At 40.0% G+C, this 18,191-nt stretch overlaps 1 protein-coding gene across 11 annotated transcripts in view; it reads left to right on the top strand.

Moving 5' to 3' along the window:
• The window catches only part of PRR14L (proline rich 14 like), a 60,968-nt gene that overhangs the window by 25,397 nt on the left and 17,380 nt on the right, over positions 1-18,191 (top strand). For 7 of the 11 annotated variants that reach the window (XM_045067432.1, XM_045067470.1, XM_045067425.1 and 4 more), the window contains 3 exons: positions 7,240-7,263; positions 8,490-13,656; positions 17,628-17,699. In XM_045067432.1, coding sequence (XP_044923367.1) covers positions 7,240-7,263; positions 8,490-13,656; positions 17,628-17,699 — 5,263 coding nt within the window. Of the gene's footprint in view, positions 1-7,089; positions 7,211-7,239; positions 7,264-8,489; positions 13,657-17,627; positions 17,700-18,191 lie in introns of all 11 variants that reach the window. The other 4 variants (XM_045067490.1, XM_045067636.1, XM_045067613.1 and 1 more) reach the window with 2 other exon arrangements.

Genomic DNA, 18,191 nt, shown 5'->3' with positions numbered 1-18,191 from the left:
AGATAAATAAATTAAAAAACAAGCAAAAAAATGGGTGCCTAGCTGACTTGGTTGGTAGAGTAAGTAACTCTTGATCTCGGTGTTGTAGGTTCGAGCCCCACGTTGGGTGTAAAGATTACTTAAAAAAATAAAAAATCTTAAAAAAATAAATAAAAATATTGGGGAAAAAAAAAAACAAACAAAAACAAGAGAAGAAAAGAGAATTCTTTTCAGTGAGGAAATCTGCCTTCTCAGACTTACCTGGTCACTGTCCACCAAAAAATCTGGTCTACATTGGACATGGATAAGATGAGCTCTTCTGAAAAGTACTCACAGATAAACTACTTTGTGACATTTTTCTTCCTGAGTTAATACCATTCTTTAATTACTAAAATTGGGAATATGGTTTATTTTTCTTTCCCCAAAGCCATGTGCAAGGTTCTCAGTTTTAGATGGAGAAACTTGAAAACAGCAGCTCTACTAGAGTTTTTTAGTAACAGTGACCTAGTGTGCCTGACTGTGATGTGTTTTTCCATTCAGTCCCCAAAGAGCCACCCAAGGTGTCCCTTTGTTGCACAGGAGGAAACAGGCTCCGCCCAACCTATTATTCAAGGCAGAAAGAAAGTTCTATGAAGGCAGGTCTGTGAAAGAAATGAACACACAGGCTGCTGCCATGGATTTCAATTAAACAAGTGTACATGCTGTATTGTCATGTGGCCAGCATCTCAGCTCAGTTTGCCAGGTTTAAAGTAAAGCATTTGGCAGCCTGTCATTTACTATTTCTTGGAGACTTAGTGGTGCACTGCCTCGGGGGTCCCCAGCTGCAGAATTTTCACTCTGCCCCAGATCCTGGTCCCACACATTTTAGAGGTAGATCTTCCTGATAAAAACTGGTATATCCTTCCTACTTTTGTTTTAAATGTTTGCTCTATTCGGTTTTGCTTATTCTGAATGAGGGCACCTCAGAGGTTAGGGCTGTATGAATTGATAAATTTGCTGAGGAATGGATTTGGGTTCCCTGCATGGAGGCGTTCAGCAAGAGAACCTAAGTCTGCCACACTCTCATTGGTGTGTTGTTCTTCCTTCTCTAAGTAAATGTCCCATTCACAGTACTTCCAAGTTAGTGTGGTATTCAGAATTTTTAGGTTCTTTACAGTCATGTCTGCTGTGACTTAGGTAGATAAAATTAGAACAAGCTTAATGCTTTGAAAGGACATTTGTGTTAACCAAAAGTCATCTTTAATTGGTAGGATGTTACCTTGCAAATCATTCCTTATTTCTTGATTGCTGTAGGGCAGGCCTATGAAAAATGGCTATGGGGGAGCAGTGATGGATGTTGGCTGAGGGGCCATTTCACAAAAGGAGGGTGTCCTCCTCTCAGGCACTCTGCTGCCCCTCCCTTTCTACCAGTGTGGCTTTTCTTTTTTTTTTTTTTTTTAAATAAACATATAATGTATTTTTATCCCCAGGGGTACAGGTCTGTGAATCACCAGGTTTACACAGTTCACAGCACTCACCATAGCACATACCCTCCCCAATGTCCATAACCCCACCCCCCTCTCCCAAACCCCCTTCCCCCAGTAACCCTCAGTTTGTTTTATGAGATTAAGAGACACTTATGGTTTGTCTCCCTCCCAATCCCATCTTGTTTCATTCATTCTTCTCCTACCCCTTAAGCCCCCATGTTGCATCTCCACTTCCTCATATCAGGGAGATCATATGATAGTTGTCTTTCTCCGATTGACTTATTTCGCTAAGCATGATACCCTCTAGTTCCATCAGTGTGGCTTTTCTAATGTGGCTTTTTTACCATAATTCTGTTCAGTATTTTATAGAATTGACATTATCAAGTTTTTGTTTGTTTCTGTTGTGGTTTTCTCCCCCGCAAGTTCCCTGTTAGTAACAGGCTTGGTTTGGGAAGTTTATGACTTAATTCCCAGAGTAGCAGTCTCCATGAAGGGTTATTTAGGAATTCTCTGAAGTAGGAGAGTCATAAGAAATAGGAAGAGCATTTGAGGGAATACATTATGATGCATAGGTAAAAGCAGTCAAGGAGGGAAAAGATAACTTATGTAATTTTTGGAACTAGGTAGTTTGAACTATTTAGAAGAATTCAAGTTGAAACTATGTTTCAAAGCCCTCTATGTCTGTCATACGATTCAATTAAGCATTTTAAGTAGATGGAAAGAACCCTATCAATAAATTTCTTATGCTCTATATTCATCTAGATTCTTGGAGTTTATTGATTCTTTTTAAATATATATATATAATTTGGAAAGAATATTTCCTGTTTATATTCCCTATTTATGTCATTGTCCTCCTATAATTTATATTTTAGGGTGGGGAAAGTTGAAAAATCAGCCAGTACCACTCCCATTTAATAGACAACATGAAATAAGTGCAGACCTTTTGGGAACTGAAAATTTTTTTATTTTTATTTACTTACTTATTTATTTATTTATTTAAGATTAAGGTGTAGGAGCCCTTGGGTGGTTCATTCAGTTAAGTGTCTGCCTTCAGTTCAGGTCATGATCCCAGAGTTCTGGGATCAAGCCCTGCATCAGGCTTTCTGCTCATGGGGAGCCTGCTTTTTCCTCTCCCTCTACCACTTCCGTGCTTGTGTTTTTTCACCCTCTGTCAAATAGATAAATAAAATCATTTTTAAAAATTAAGGTATAACTTAGCCTACACTAAAATTCACCCTTTTGTTTGTGTGTACAGCTCTGTGAGTTTTGACAAATACAGTTGTGTGACTCACCACAATCAAGATACAGAACATTTCCATCACCCCAGTGATTTCTTGCATTTCTTTTATAGTGCATCCCTCTGGCCAGCCTCCGTCATTAGCATCCACTGATCTTTTTCTGTCCGTATGGTTTTATGCTGTCCAAAATGTCCCTAAATGTAATCATAGAAGAGAAGCCTTTGAGTCTGGCTTCTTTCATTTAGCATAGTGCGTTCAGGATTCATCCATACAGCTATGTGTATCAGTACTTCATTGCTTCTTCTTGCTGAAGAGTATCCTGTTGTCTGGTTCTATCACAGCTTGTTTATTTCCCATTGAGGGAAATTTCTGTCACAACTTGTTTATTTCCCATTGAGGGAGATGTGAAATAGGGTTTAGGGAAATAGGGTTTCCTATTTCCATGGAAATGGGGTTTCCAGTTTGGGCAGTTAGGAATAAAGCTGCAGTGAACGCTTGTGTACAAGGTTTTGTGTGAACATGAGTTGTCATTTCACCTGGGCAAATACCTAGGCGTGACACTGCTGGGTCATTTGGAAAGTGTGTTTATTTTATAAGAAACTGACAGTTTTCCAGAGTGGTTGTACCCTTTGGGACCAATAGTATATGAGTTCCAGTTAAGGAGTTGAATCCTTTTTCTTTTTCTTTTCTTTTTAATTTTATATTTATTTGACAGACAGAGATCCTACGTAGGCAGAGAGGCAGGCATAGAGAGGGGGGCAGGGAGCATGCTTGCTGCTGAGCAGAAAGCCTGATGTGGGGCTCGATCCCAGGACCCTGGGATCATGACCCCAGCCAGAGGCAGAGGATTTAACCTACTGAGCCACCCAGGTGCCCCTTGAATCCTTTTTCATTGTTAATTCATTCGTTTGGAAAACCAGATGTTTGTTGGTCAGAGAAGCTGGGGAGGTGACAATAGCTTGTAGGGTTGTCTGCTGGCCTCCTCCCTGTAGGTAGTTTTTGTGAGTCTCCACACAGGAGAGCTTCCTTTTATAAGACATTACAATGTTGCTAACCCATTGCACATCTTTTTTAAAATGAGATGTACGATGTGCCAAAAACGGATGTCATATTTAGTGTCCACAGTCTAACCACTTAATGTTTTGATTTGGGAGAAGGTTTTGACAGAAATGCAATTAAATCTTTGTCAACCTCCAGCATGTCTATCCCCAATTTTGGTTATATGGTTATATGGAAATAACACCTAAAAAAAGATCTCTCAGTTTTCTGATTTTTAATCTTTAAGTTTACTTCTATTTTTACTTATATTTTACTTTAATCTTTAAGTTACTTATAATTGGAGTATAAGCACTTTTTTAAAAATAATTTTATTGAGATACAATTTATGTACTATAAAGTTTGCCCATTTGAGGTATACATACAGTTCAGTGGTTTTCTTCTGTACTTACAGCATGCAACCATAACCCCAATTTAATTTTCATTACTCCCACCTGGTTTGTATCCATTAGCATTCATTTTTCATTCCATTCTTCCATACCCCCCAACCTTTTCCAGCCACTAATCAGCTCTTGTAAATGAGACCTGGTATTTTATGACTGATCTCACTTGGCATAAAGATTTTTAAGGTTCATCCATGATCTAGCATATATAAGTATGCCATTCATGTTTATGGCTGAATAATATTCCATTTATCCATTTGTCTGATCGACATTTAGGTTGTTTCCACTTTTTAGCTATTATTAATCATGCTGTTGTCAGCATTTGTGTATAGATTTTGTGTAGACATAAATTTTCAGTTCTCTCTCTCTCTTTTTTTTTTTTTTAAGATTTTTTATTTATTTGGGGCATCTTGGTGGCCAGTCAGTTAAGTGTCTCCCTTCAGCTCAGGTCATGATCTCTGGGTCCTTCAAGCCCTGCATCAGGCTCCCTGCTCAGCAGGAAGTCTTCTTCTCCCTCTGTTCCTCTCCCTCCCCATGCTTGCTCTCTCTCCCTCTCTCTCAAATAAATAAATAAATCTTTTTTAAAAAGAGTTGGATGCTTAACCAACTGAGCCACCCAGTTTCCCCGAGATTTTAGTTTTGATGAAGTCCAGTTTACCAGTCTTCTTTTTATCACTCCTTCGGTATCTTAGCTAAGAAATCATTACCAAAATCATGAAAATTCACTCTTGTGTTTTCTTGTAAGGCTTTTTACTCTCAGTTCTTATATTAAGGTTTCTGATCTACTTTGAGTTAATTTTTTTGTATGACGTGAGACAGCGTCCATATGTGTTCATTTGCATGTGGATGTCCAGTTGTCCTGGAGCCATATATTGAAAAGCCATTCTTCTTGGTCTCTTTGTCAAAAATCAGTTGACTGGCTATAAATGTTTGAGTTTCTTTCTGGATTCTCAGTTCTGATTTCCTTGCTTTTCATTAAATCCATCCTGTGTCAGTGCCACACTATATTACTGCAACTTTGTTTTTGAAATCAGGAAGTGTGAGTCTACCATCTTTGTTCTTTCTCTTTCTTTCTGTCTTTTTTTTTTTTTTTTTTTAAGATTTTATTTATTTATTTGACAGAGGGAGCACAAGCAGAGGGAGTGGGAGAGAGAGAAGCAGGCTTCCCTCTGAGCAGGGAGCCCAATGTGGAACTTGATCCCAGGACCCTGGGATCATGACCTGAGCCAAAGGCAGACACTTAATGACTGAGCCACCCAGGCACCCCATCTTTGTTCTTTTTCAAGAGCATTTCAGTTGTTATGTGTCCCTTGCATTTTTGTTTGAGTTTTAGGATTAGTTTGTCAGTTTCTGCAAATGTAAGCACTTTTTAAATGGTTAATAACCATTTAATAAAACAATAAATCTAGGGCCTTCAGCTGAGGTCATGAAATCCCAATGCTTGTAAAAATAGGCCCAGACAGGGGCACCTGAGTGGCTCAGTTGGTTAAGCAGCTGCCTTCAACTCAGGTCATGATCCAAGGGTCCAGGGATCTAGGCCTGCATTGGGCTCCCTGCTTAGTGGAGAGCCTTCTCCTCTCCCTTTGTCTCCAGGCTTGTGCTCTTGCTGTCTCTGTCTCTGTCGAATAAATAAATACAATAAAATCTTTAAAAATAAATAAATAAAAATAGACCCATACCTCACAAAATACATGTTTTACCCTCCAGTATACCTAAATACTTCTTTTTAATATGCCACATTTTCTTTATCCATTCATTCATTAATGGATACTTAGGGTTGTTTCCATGTCTCACCCACTGTAAATAATGCTGGAATGAACATGGGGTGCAGATATCTTTTCAGAATAGTGATTTCATTTCCTTTAGATATATACCCAGAAGTGGAGTTGCTGGATGGAGTATATCTAATACTTTGATCAGCTTCCCTAACCTTCTTGTTCTTCATTCAGACAACATCTATTATGTACCTGCTATGTGCCAAGGTCAGTGTCGGGTACTCAATCCACAGTGATCATTAAGGTCCTGTTTCTGCCCTCAGATAGCTCCAGTCTCACAGAGGTGATATATTAAACAAATATTTGAGAAACAGTATCACAGAGGTTTTAGTAGAGATCCTGTACAAGGGAGTGGAAACCCAAAGGAGTTCCTAGCCCTAACCAAGTTTGAACTCTGGCACTTGACTCACCTTTACAAGTCCTACAAGGGGATACCATCTTTCTCCCCATATTAAAGGAGAGGACTGGGTCAGTGTTCCATAGCCTTTAGAGAACTTTCTTATAAACATAATTGCCTCAAACTCTCCTTTAAAATTCTTCGACATTTCCAAGTCAACGTGGTTAATTATAATCAAGTAAAAGATTGGTAGAGTATCCTCTTGCTTTCAAGCTGTACACAACCCCTGTTTCCCACCCAACCTTCAGTGTTAATACCACCTGGGAAGCAACTGTTCCCCTCCTTCCCCCTAAGATTCTCAGCTCAGTTGAGAACAGGTGTTCTTCTTAGCAGGTAAGGGCTCTGAGGTGGAATCTTGCCTTAAGTGCCTTGCACAGTAGTGAATAGTTTGGGGATGGGTGAAGAGTTTTGCAGTTTTCTTGAGCAGATAAAACAAAGGATTTGACTAGGATGGTGCTAGACCAGCGTGTAAAGGACTGGAGTTTACAGGAATGGCTTAATGCCATACTCTCCAGTGAAGAGATACACTAAACTATTTGGGGTAAATGCACTTAGAAATTCATGAATAGGTAGGGTTATCTGCTATGATGTGGAAAGTAAGCTAGTTTCAAAAAGATAAATACTATATGGGCCATTAGGATTTCAAGGCCATAATAAGTCAATAATTGGAATTTGTGCAGGCTTGTGGAATCCAGTATGTATTTATCCATCTAGTATTTGTTGACTCCCAGTATTTTTAAACACTGTGTCCTGTCCTAGCATAGTTATTAAGTTTATCATTTTAACTGTTCTCAGGTCCAGTAAGATAAGAAAGAAAGCAGAACAAAGGAAAAGCACTTTTTCTTTAAATGGCAGGCACTGTACCAGGTGGTGTTTTACATGTATTGTTTAATTTAATCCTCAAAGTAGCACTGAGGTAAGTGTATTTCATACCCTCTTTTTCAGAGGAGGAAACTGAAACTCAGAGAGGTAAGTAAGATCACAGAGCCCACCTGCCTTCAGAGTTGCTGTTCTTTTTCTCAGAATTGCTGCTGTCAGTACCAGTTGAGAAATGGATAGGGAAGCTCTAAAAGACAGTATTCATAGCATTTGTTGATTTGACCTAACCGTTTATTAATTCCCCAGATTTATTGAATGCTATTTTGTACTGGGTATTATGCTGGGCAATAGGGAAAGGAAGAGACCAAGACAAACATGATCCTTACTTACGGAGTTTATATTCTAGTGAGAATTAGATCTTTAGGTTGATTTGGTTTTAGCTTTATCTGTTTAGTGCTCGTATTTTGTTATATATATGTGTGCATGCAAATATACATATACATATATGCACATGTATGAGTATATCTGTGTTTTCTAAAAAGAAAGTAAGGATGAAAAACTTGTTATATATTAACAAGTTTGGGGAACTTGTTTATACTGCGTCTTTTACCTAGGATTTCAGGGACACTGTATAGTAATACTTCTTTATGAATTGCATAACCTTCTGCTTAAAAAGGTTTTTTATTCTTTAATGTTTCATAAAAGAAAATTTTTAATTTTTAATTTAATTCTTTATGAATTGCATAACCTTCTGCTTAAAAAGGTTTTTTATTCTTTAATGTTTCATAAAAGAAAATTTTTAATTTATTGAAAAGTGGCGAGTATACTAAACCCACATGTATCTGTCACTCAGCTTTCATAACTAGTTTTGTAGGGAAGCAGTTACTCTAAGTAATTCAGTTCAAAACTAATATTCAACTTACACATTTATCTTTTACATAGGTTTTGTGTAAAACTGTTCTTTTACAAAGAGGTAATTTATTTATGTCTCAGTATTATTCAAGTAATAAGAAGATGCTCATTGAATAATATAAGATGTTATATTGTGGGTCTGCTTTATTAATCTTTTAAAATGGAAGCTTCTTAAGACTCTGGATTACATGTATGTCTCCATATTCAATTGTCCAGCTAAGTAAGTACATTTAAATAAGTAATACTTAGAGAAAGGCAGTTGTTCAAAATTAGGCGAGTATACTTTTGGCCCTGCGTCGTATTTTGCATAAAAGAACAAAACCAATGGTATCATGCACTAATTTTATAATTTGCTTTTTGAGTTGGGTCTTTTTTGTTGCTATTGATCACATAATTAAATTTATGAAAGTGTAACTAATTTTTTTTAAATTGCATACTGATTTGGATTTCTTTTTCTCGTGCAGAAGGAAATGTACAAATTACAACTGGAACTCTTCTAAAATCTACTGAAGTACAAGGTATAAAGGTCAATGGTACTAAGACGGATTATAATGAAGGACACAAGAATGGCAATGTGAGTAAAGGTCTCTCAGCTGGGTGCAGCGAATACCCAGAAATAGACAAAATCATGGCCAGTGGTAAGGTTTCAGAAACCAGCACATTAGTTTCCCTAGAGCCTTTAACCTTTGTGGACCCTGGATTAACAGAAGCAACTTCTAAAGAAAAAGAATGTGAAGAATTAAAAACTTGTCCTTCTTGGTTGTCATTGTTACCAGGGAGCAGTGCCATTTCCAAAGTGGACAATGGGAAGGAAGAGGTGTATAAGTTAAACCTTGTCTGTGAAGCAGATGACAATCACCAACAGATTCTCAGCCACCATAATGAAAAACACAGTTCTGCCCATGGCAGTCCCAAAGCCACAAGAAATGTAATTGTTACAGAACCCTTAGGAGAAAACTCTGGCATTTCCTATTTCTCTTCAAGTTTGTCTGGTCCACAATCCAGAACACCATCCTTAGAAACATGTGGTTTTAAAGGTGATGGCTTGCCAAAGGGATGTGCTGAAAAGACAGGCAATTCCTGTTTTGATGGGGACGATCAAAGCAAGAACGTGGCTACTAGAGAGGAAAATGAACAGTTTTTGAACCCCAGGAGTGAAAGAGGGGAACTCTTTCTTGTTAACGCCAGGCAACCAGAAGAGGATGCTAGCAGTTATTGTCCTGGTGAAAAAGAGACTGTTGCCTCCCCCAAAGAGACTAGCCATGGTAACTCTTGTGTTCAAGGCAGTATCCAGACAGACAGGTCTAGTTCTTCAATGCCTGGTTCTTTCACTGAAGCCACGGAACAAATGTTTAAAAAAAATGATCTGAAAATCACTCTAGACACTCAAGGTAGCTTGAAAAACCATGAGGACCATAGAGAAACTTCTACTGATATGAGCCATTTAGGCAAACACTCTGAAGAGAGCAGCTTTTCCTCCTTAATGCCAATTAAGGAGCCAGAACAGACAACCACTATAGAGCTCAGAACGATAACTGAAAAGATTTACAGTAAAGACTCTAACTCATTCCGCTTCCAGAGAAATCTGGAAGGCGACACCCAGTTAAGTGAAGCATCATATAATGAATTTCTGATTGAAAGAAAATCCCTTGTGAGTTTAATGCGTGAGGACCAGATAAGTCCTGTGAATGAGGTGTCAAAACCCAAGAAAGATATTGCTCAGTTACCACCATCCCTAGAATTTGATTACAAACCCAAGTCAGAACAAGCTGTACAGGCCGCACAGGACGATAGTTCACATTTAGATGAACAGAACATTGCCTGTGAGATGAATGAACTTCCTTGTACCAATGAACTGGTTGTAAACAAAATAGAAAGTGAATGTGTTTTAAATCAAGTGCCCCTTAATTCTCAAGACCACGCTAAGTTGCCAGCTCGAAGAAAGATGCCTTTAGCAACAAGTGAGGATTCCCAACAGAGCCATCACCCTCCATTAGAGGATGGAGCAGATGTCATTGCTGATACCCAAATCATTTCCATGAAGACAAAAATGAAAGATGTCTCTCCATCAGGTGACAAAACCTGTGGTGCCTCATCAAACAACCCCACCTTAAACATCAAACCAGGAAGCCTAGAAAGAAAAAGCAAAGTGACTGATTCTGGAATAGTCGATCTACATTCCAGACTTCCCTCAAGTAAGAAAGAAGCAGCAGGCTTGCCTCAAGAAGTCTCTGTTATGGAATGTCATAGTGTTCAATCTCAGGATCTCTCTAGCTGTCCTCGTGTAAGTAAAAATGCACAAGAAGAGAGTATGTGTTCTTCTTGTGCTGCTTTTGAGTCCAGCAGAATCATCACAAAAGTTGAAAACTCTTTGATAACCAAGTGTGAAGATGCATTTCAGCTCAGCAGTCACCACTTGCAAGGAAGAGAAGACTCCACAGAAAGTAGCACCCACAAAGTGAGTTTTACTTCGGAGGGAAGTGAACTTTCTGGGGAAGAAACTAAAGGAGATAAGATGAGGAAAAGAATGGCAGCAGGCATGTTAAATAGTGAAGCTTTAGACAAGGCCATTTCCCCCACTATTCACACCCAGCCCAGTGAGGAATGGCTAGAAGGAAAGGAACAGGATATACCTAAAGAGACTGTGTTTTGCAAGTATAAAATCTCTGACTGTGCCACACCAGAACTAAACGTACCTGCAAACATTCCAAGGCCTGAAAAATTGTTGGACCAGTCTCTTACTATTATGTTCTCCAGTTTCAAAAACAGGAGCCAAACAGTTGAAACTCTTGATCAGAAAGGAGATGAAGTCCTTAACTGCCAGCATAATCAAAATGGACCAGATGAATGCAGGAATGAAGATAAACCAGCTAAGGAGACACTAGATGGTGAAGAGAGAGAGACTGTCATAGCACCTAACAGAGACGTAAGCCACAACCAAAAGGATCTGCTAGTTGGTTCAGCCAGTAACAACCCATTGTCCAGTGGTAGTTCAAAGAAAGGCAATTTGAAAGGAGACTCTCAACGTATTTCTGGTAGTGAGGAGTCCGCAGATGACATGCCAGACATCATCTACACGAACTGCAGTAGAAAGTCTACAGAAGGCATGTTAGACTTCAGAGCATCTAGTACTCTTGACAGTGGTGCAGGGCAAGATAGACTGAGGTTACAGGAAACCTTGGTGAGTACTCTATCTCAGAGAGGAGAACTGAATGCTGCATTTATCGGAATGATTGGCCAGGACTCAGATTTCCCAGATGCTACGTCCTCTACAGGGCAGCCTCTGGAAATTAAAAAATCATGTGAAGAGAAAGTAAGCAGATCATTAAAAGATTGTGAAATGGAAGTGTACCCAGACTCTTGTGCCCATGATATAGAGTCTGTTACAGATCATGAACCAAATACAAGAACACTGGATAGAGTAAATGTGTCCTTAAATTATATTCATCATGAAGAGCAAGTTAAAGAAACATCTCTTAGAGAAATAGAAGGAATGATTAAAGGATCAAGACTGGAAATAAATTCTGAGTTTGATAAGGACAGTACCTTTGGAATTTCCTCGAAAGAGTTGCTATCTTCTGGATGTCCAGATGAGAATCCTGCTCCCGTAGGGAGCCTGGAATCCATTGAGATAATGCCTTCATATCTGTCTTCTCACAAAAATTCAGAAAGTAATGTTAATAGTGAAGAAACTGACCTGGAAAATCTTTTTAAACCAAAAGATGGTGAAATGCCTTGTGAAAACATGGGGCATCACACCGTCCTGCTTGAGACGAAGGAAAGAGCACCAGGAGATGGGAGTAATTCTAGTGAAGGAGTCAGAATAGACATTGATGTGCAAAATTTGCCTTTGACAATAGAAACAGGAACTAAATTGAGAGAAGAAAAAACTGAAGAACATCGGAGAGGACCCATGGGTCACTTAACTGTCAGCGAAGAGTCTGAGGAGATGATTTCCAGAGAAGCTGGTCATGGTGATAAAATAAGAGAGACCCCCTCTAAGTCCCAGAAGATGCTTGGTGATGAAGAGCAGCAAAGGCAGAGGGCTTTGGACTACATGTTGCAGAATGAAGAGGAATATATACATCAAAAAGAAGTACACACGATATTGGAACAATGCACATCATCTAACATGTTATCAGATGAGTTGCAAGATAAGAACCAAGCTAAAGATTGCAAAGGTGGGTCCACCGTGATGAAGGAAATCACCCTAGCAAAGCTGGCCCAGGGCAGCAGAGCTGCACAGTTCCAGAAGTTGGAAGATCCAAAGGAGGAAAGCTTGTGTCATCCATTAAAAAGGGCCATGGAGTCGTGCACAGGTCCTTGCCTTCATGGTGCCCCTCAGAAAGCACAAGGCCCCGATTTTGCTGGGTGTGATGAAATACATGGTGCCTTTGGGAACACTTCATATCAGAAAAGAGTGCTTCCCTTAAAGAAGCAGCCCCATCGAACATGTAAGAAAGTTTCCTGTCAGGAGCAAGTCAACACGGGGAAAAAAATAAGTAAAATCAGAAGCTCTGCCTTTTTCAAGAGTTCCTCTATAACCGTCCCCACAAAAGCACACAGATTTCTCAGTTCATGTGCCGTGCCTGCACCTGCACAGTTGGAACCTGAAAGAGAACCAACCAGGAGCTTAACGAGCCACATACCAAAGCAGAGGGCGACTCCATGCCATTCCTTGAGGAGCCTGAATGTTAGGAAGCCTACCAAAGAATCAGCCTTACTTAGCAAGCTGTCCATTCTTGCCTCCAAACTGGTCCCAGCCACAAAGACCCAGAAACTAAGATATCGGCGGTGTTCCTCTGAACTTCTTCCAGTGGCTAAAAGCTACAAGCGTCTCAGATATAAAAGGCTTCTGGATGGATTTTCATACAATACAATGCAGCTGAATCCCTATTTGGCAGCTGGCGGATGGGATAAGAGACCTAACAGTAAGCCCTTGACACTTTATTCACTCGAAGCCATCAAAATGAGCTTCATAGATTTGAGCAACAAGGTGCCATCACTGCTGTTTGGTTCGGAAATTTTCCCAGTATCTTTTCACATGAAGTCGGGCTCTGAGTGCATGACCGAGTCCCCAAGGACTTTTCCTGAGCACTGTGCTCCAGCCAGGCTCGCCTTAGGAGAGGCCCAAAGGTGCCTGTCTCAACCTCCCAAGTGGACCTTTTCTTTTTTCTTGTCCCACAGTTGTCCTGGGATGGCCACATTCAGGGAAGACACTGGCCTCCATGGTCAGGCATGTGCCCAGGCTCCTTCACAGTCTCCAGGTCCTCTCCAAGACTATGGAGGCACTGCCATAGTCCAGACCAGAGCAGGCTGCTCTGTACTTGGCCTTCACACACTTCTAGCACTTTGTTCTCCTGGATGTTACAGAATCTGGACAAAAAAACGGAGCTTCTCTAGTCACATGCCTACCATGCAGAGGCTCTTCATGACCCAGTTTACACAGGGCTTAAAAGGGTTAAGATCTCCAGCCTCCATAGCAGACAAGGTCTTCTGTTCTTTTCCCTACTCGGTGGGCCGAGTGCTTTCCATTTGGAGCCAGCATGGGCCTTCTGCCTGCCCCTTCGAAATCTCTGCTCTTCATTCCACTCACAGCAAGCAGCAGCCAACTCCGAGCACCACGAGCAGGTAAAATCCATGTTTGCTTTTCAATCTCTGGGGAAAGTTGAGGGCTGGAAATGCAAGGCTATTTAGAGTTCTTGTGTCTGCATTTTCTGTTTACCTTGACAAATCTCTGCTGAGAAAATGTACCAGTAAGTCTTAAGTATTTTTACCATTCTATGTTCTGTCCATGTCATTCGCAAACCATCAAATTTTTTGAATCTCTTCTATCCATGCCCCTGCCTTGCAAAGAGCAAACACCATTACAGGTCAAAGACTTAAAAATAGTGACAAACAGGGGCGCCTGGGTGGCTCAGTGGGTTAAACCTCTGCCTTAGGCTCAGGTCATGATCACAGGATCCTGGGATCAGGTCCCGCGTCAGATTCTCTGCTCAGCAGGGAGCCTACTTCACCCTTTCTCTCTGCCTGCCTCTCTGCCTACTTGTGATCTCTCCCTCTGTGTCAAATAGATAAAATCTTTTAAAAAAGAAAATAGTGACAAACAATGGCTTCTAACTATATCTTATTGACAAAGTGTTATTCGGTCAGCAACTGATTTGATGTTTGATATATAAAGGATACAGAGTAAGTACTTTTTTTTTCTTAAGATGTTATTTATTTATTTGACACAGAGAGCACAGCATAGGGAGCAGCAGGCAGAAGGGAAGGGAGAAGCAGGCTCCTCACTGAGCAGAGAGCCCAACACAGGGCTCAGTCCCAAGACTCTGGAATCATGAACTGAGCTGAAGACAGACAACTTAACCGACTGAGCCACCCAGGCACCCTCAGAATAAGTACTTCTTAAGTAAATAAACTAATTATGTAGACATCACCAAATCTAGTTCACAAACCTTTGGATTTCTCCCTGGAGCAGAGAGTCTTCAAAGATTGACATTTACATACTATAGTTGTACAATTCATAGAATTTTAAGTGAGCCAGAGAAGAGGAGTTTGACCACTTAGAATAGTTGTAAATCATTTCACCAATATCATTTTACCTTCTTTTTTTTTTCTTTTTCTTCTTCTTTTTTTTTTTAGATTTCATTTATTTATTTTAGAGAGGGAGTTGGGGCAAGAGGGAGATGGAGAGAGAGAGAATCTCAAGCAGACTCCCTGCTGATCCCAGTCTGTATGTGGGGATCAGTCCCACAACCCTGAGATCATGAACTGAGCTGAAATTGAGATTTGGACACTTAACTGACTGAGCCACCCAGGTGCCCCTCATTTTACCTCCTTATAAAAATAAGAGGAAAAAGAATTTGAGAGTTGAATTCCCAAAGATCTGTCTCAGACATTAAAAAATCCTTTGATTTGTAATCTCTCAGAAACTGAACATTTTTTTAATTAGCTTTCATTGTTGCTATAATTTAAAAACTCAGCACCATCAAAGCCTTAAAATTACAAATAGCCTGGAAGAGGTCTTGTATTTTGTGTGTCTGTGCAGTCTCTTGTGCAGAATCATTCTGTGTCACTAAAATGCTATCTGGCGCATATTGCAAAGTTCCCTGAGCGTCTTAGTAGAAAACTAACTAAATCAAAGGGTTTCAGAAGAACACCCCAGAACCTGAATGGGGTTGATGGAAATTGAGAGATGAGTGCTCTTCTAAGTACTTGTCTTGTAGTTAATAGAAAAATGTTCGTATAGTGTAGTCACAAGAAATACACTGGAATGAGTCAAATTGGGTTTTTTTTTTTTTTATTTAACTTTTTTCAAAGATTTTATTTATTTATTTATTTGAGAGAGAGAGCGATAGCAAGAGAGAGAGAGCACAAGCAGGAGGAGGGCAGAGGGAGAGAGAGAAGCAGACTCCACACTGAGCAGGTAGCCTGACACGGGGCTCAATCCCAGGACCCTGAGAGCGTGACTTGAGCCAAAGGCAGACTCTTAACTGACTGAGCCACCCAGGCACCCCTGACTCAGATTGTTTTAAATGATAGTGTATTCATTTTATTTTGTCTGTTTTGTCAGTATGCCTCTATGATCTCATAAACACACTTTGCTCAGTGTCTGACACGTAGCTTTATTTATTTATTTTTGACACACAGCTTTAAATTGTACCTTCTCTACACTATGTTCATGCCTGAGGTTCGAATGTAGGCCAGTTCTTTGTTGTACCGTGTGAAGATGTGTGGCCTTTGGCCTTTTCCTTCATCCAGAACTCTCTTCCCTTCTGACTTCTGTTTCCTAGTGTGGGATATTTTTTCTCTTCCTCCCTTCCTTTGTCTAGCATTTTACTTTGTGTTTTTTAGTTCAGTTCAAGTGTAATGTGGGCGTGGGGGCTGTTTATAGGGACTTTTCCTTCTTGTTGGTTCTAGAAGTGCCTTAACATCATATGCCTTGACTTTAGGTTTAGAAGTTTGCTATTTTTTAAACAGACTTAGAAATATTAAGCATGATAAATTGGGTAACCCAAGAAAGCAGGACTTAACAAATGTTAAATTAATTTGTTTCTGTAGGATTTTTTTTCCTTCAATTTGACAGAGAGCAAGTGCACGAGCAGGGTGAGGCAGCAGAGGGAGAGGCAGTAGCATGCTCCTGCTGAGCATGGAACCCAATGTGGGCCTCAATCCCTGGACCCCAGGGATCATAACCCAAGCCAAAGGCAGATGCTCAACCAACTGAGCCACCTAGGCAGCCCATAGGACTTTTTTTTCCTAAGTTTTATTTATTTAATCTACACCCAGTGTGGGGCTTGAACTCACAACCCTAAGACCAAGAGCTTGCCTGCTCTTCTGACTGAGCCACCCAGGCACCCCCATAAGATTTTATTTGAACCTTAAGCACTCAATAATATAGGTTGATTGGGCCTCTTTTTCGCTGTTTTTATAGATGATGATCTTGAGGAACATGGTTTTTTCTAACCCAAATCAGGTTAGTGTTTCAGCTGAACTAGACCTAGACGCAGGGTCTCCTGATTTCTGATTTGGTCTGCTCCTTTTCCAGTATACACCCTGCCTCTTTCCTTTTATCAGTACCTGTCAAGGAATCCTGAATTAGTGCTAAACCTTCTAAAAATCTGAATTATCTTTATTTTGTAGACATTGAGCAAATCTACTTCTAAGAGAAGATGAATTGTTTTACAGCCATACAAACACCTCATTAATTGGTACTGTGTTCCAAATTCAGTAGAAACTGATACAGGTTTTACTTTGAGAGGCACAAAAAGCTCTCCACCATCGCGTATTGATTTATCTATAAGTGATGAATACTCTTGCTTCATTTATAAAAATAAAAGCTTAATTACAAAGGAGCTAACCCTGTTAGTGGTTTTCTTCTACATAACCATGTTTTCTGTGGAACTTGGCTTTAAAGAAAACAAGGTTTCTTCATAATTTTCTCTAAGGGTATAGAAATTAGATTTTATTTTGGGTGCCTGGGTGGCTCAGTGGGTTAAGCCTCTGCCTTCGGCTCAGGTCACGATGCCAGGGTCATGGAATCAAGGCCAGTATCAGACTTTCTGCTCAGCAAGGAACCTGCTTTCCCCTTTCTCTCTCTGCCTGCCTCTCTGCCTACTTGTGTTCTCTCTCTCTCTGTGTCAAATAAATAAGATCTTTTAAAAAAAAATTCTATTTTTTTTGATAGCATTAATAAGGAGATGAATAATACAAGATTTTTTTATCTGTGAATCGTTTTTTGAAATCTTTTAAGATATATATTTAACAACAGAAGATGCAAGACTCAAAGTCATCCTTGTTCCCCTCCATTCTCTTACTGTCCTCTCTTTATTACTCTCTCTATCTTCTTCCCATATAGGTTAGAAAATATCTTCCCATCAGCCTGCCTTCATTCCAGTGGTGGGCATGCAAATGTAATTCTTATGACTGGAGGCGGTTTTTCTTCTTTCTGAGTGACTGGACATTTCTTGTCTTCCTGGGGCCTAATTGCTTATCATGTGCTATCAGGGGCGTCAAAACCTTTGAGTACCACAGTGGCATCAAAATTTTCCTATTGTTTCACTGCCCTAACCTGTTGCTTTTGTACTTTTGCCCCACCTCAGCCACACCATGTTACCATATGTGCCTCTTCCAGGCATGGAAGCTTCTTATAACACCAGTGGCAGTCAGATGAGGTAAGCCTCCAGCAGCACCTGGTACAGAGGGCTTGCAACGAGTGTGTGTGCATGTGTGGGAGATCAAGGAAAGAGTGAATGTGCAACCAAACACAGCACCTGAGGACGCGCTGGCAGATGGTGTACATCGAGCACAGTATGATTCTGACATCTTTTCCTTCCAAACATGATCTGAGATTCAGATATCTTTTATCCTAAGTGGCACCTAAGGTGTGTAATCAGTACCATTTACTGAAAAAAAGTCAAAATCATTAGCCAGCTCATTGAACCACAGATTCCCTGTCAAGCTATCTCTTGTTCATAGAACCATCTTCATTGCCTTGATGGGATTGATCTTATCTGAGCACAGTTCTTTTGTTCAGTTCACTAAATGCCTTTTCCTCCAAAGAATCTGTTCCTTTTTATATTTTTCTTAAATAAAACTGTTCTACACCAAGGAAAGGATTGGCCACATCCTCATAATTTTTTTAAATATGTAGTCACAGGCTGTGT

Source organism: Mustela putorius, unplaced genomic scaffold, assembly GCF_011764305.1.
Source record: "Mustela putorius furo isolate JIRA1106 unplaced genomic scaffold, ASM1176430v1.1 tig00000081_pilon_pilon_pilon, whole genome shotgun sequence".
Lineage (NCBI taxonomy): Eukaryota > Metazoa > Chordata > Mammalia > Carnivora > Mustelidae > Mustela > Mustela putorius.
Note: the sequence above shows the minus strand (reverse complement) of the source record. Positions and strands in the feature narration are given on the sequence as shown.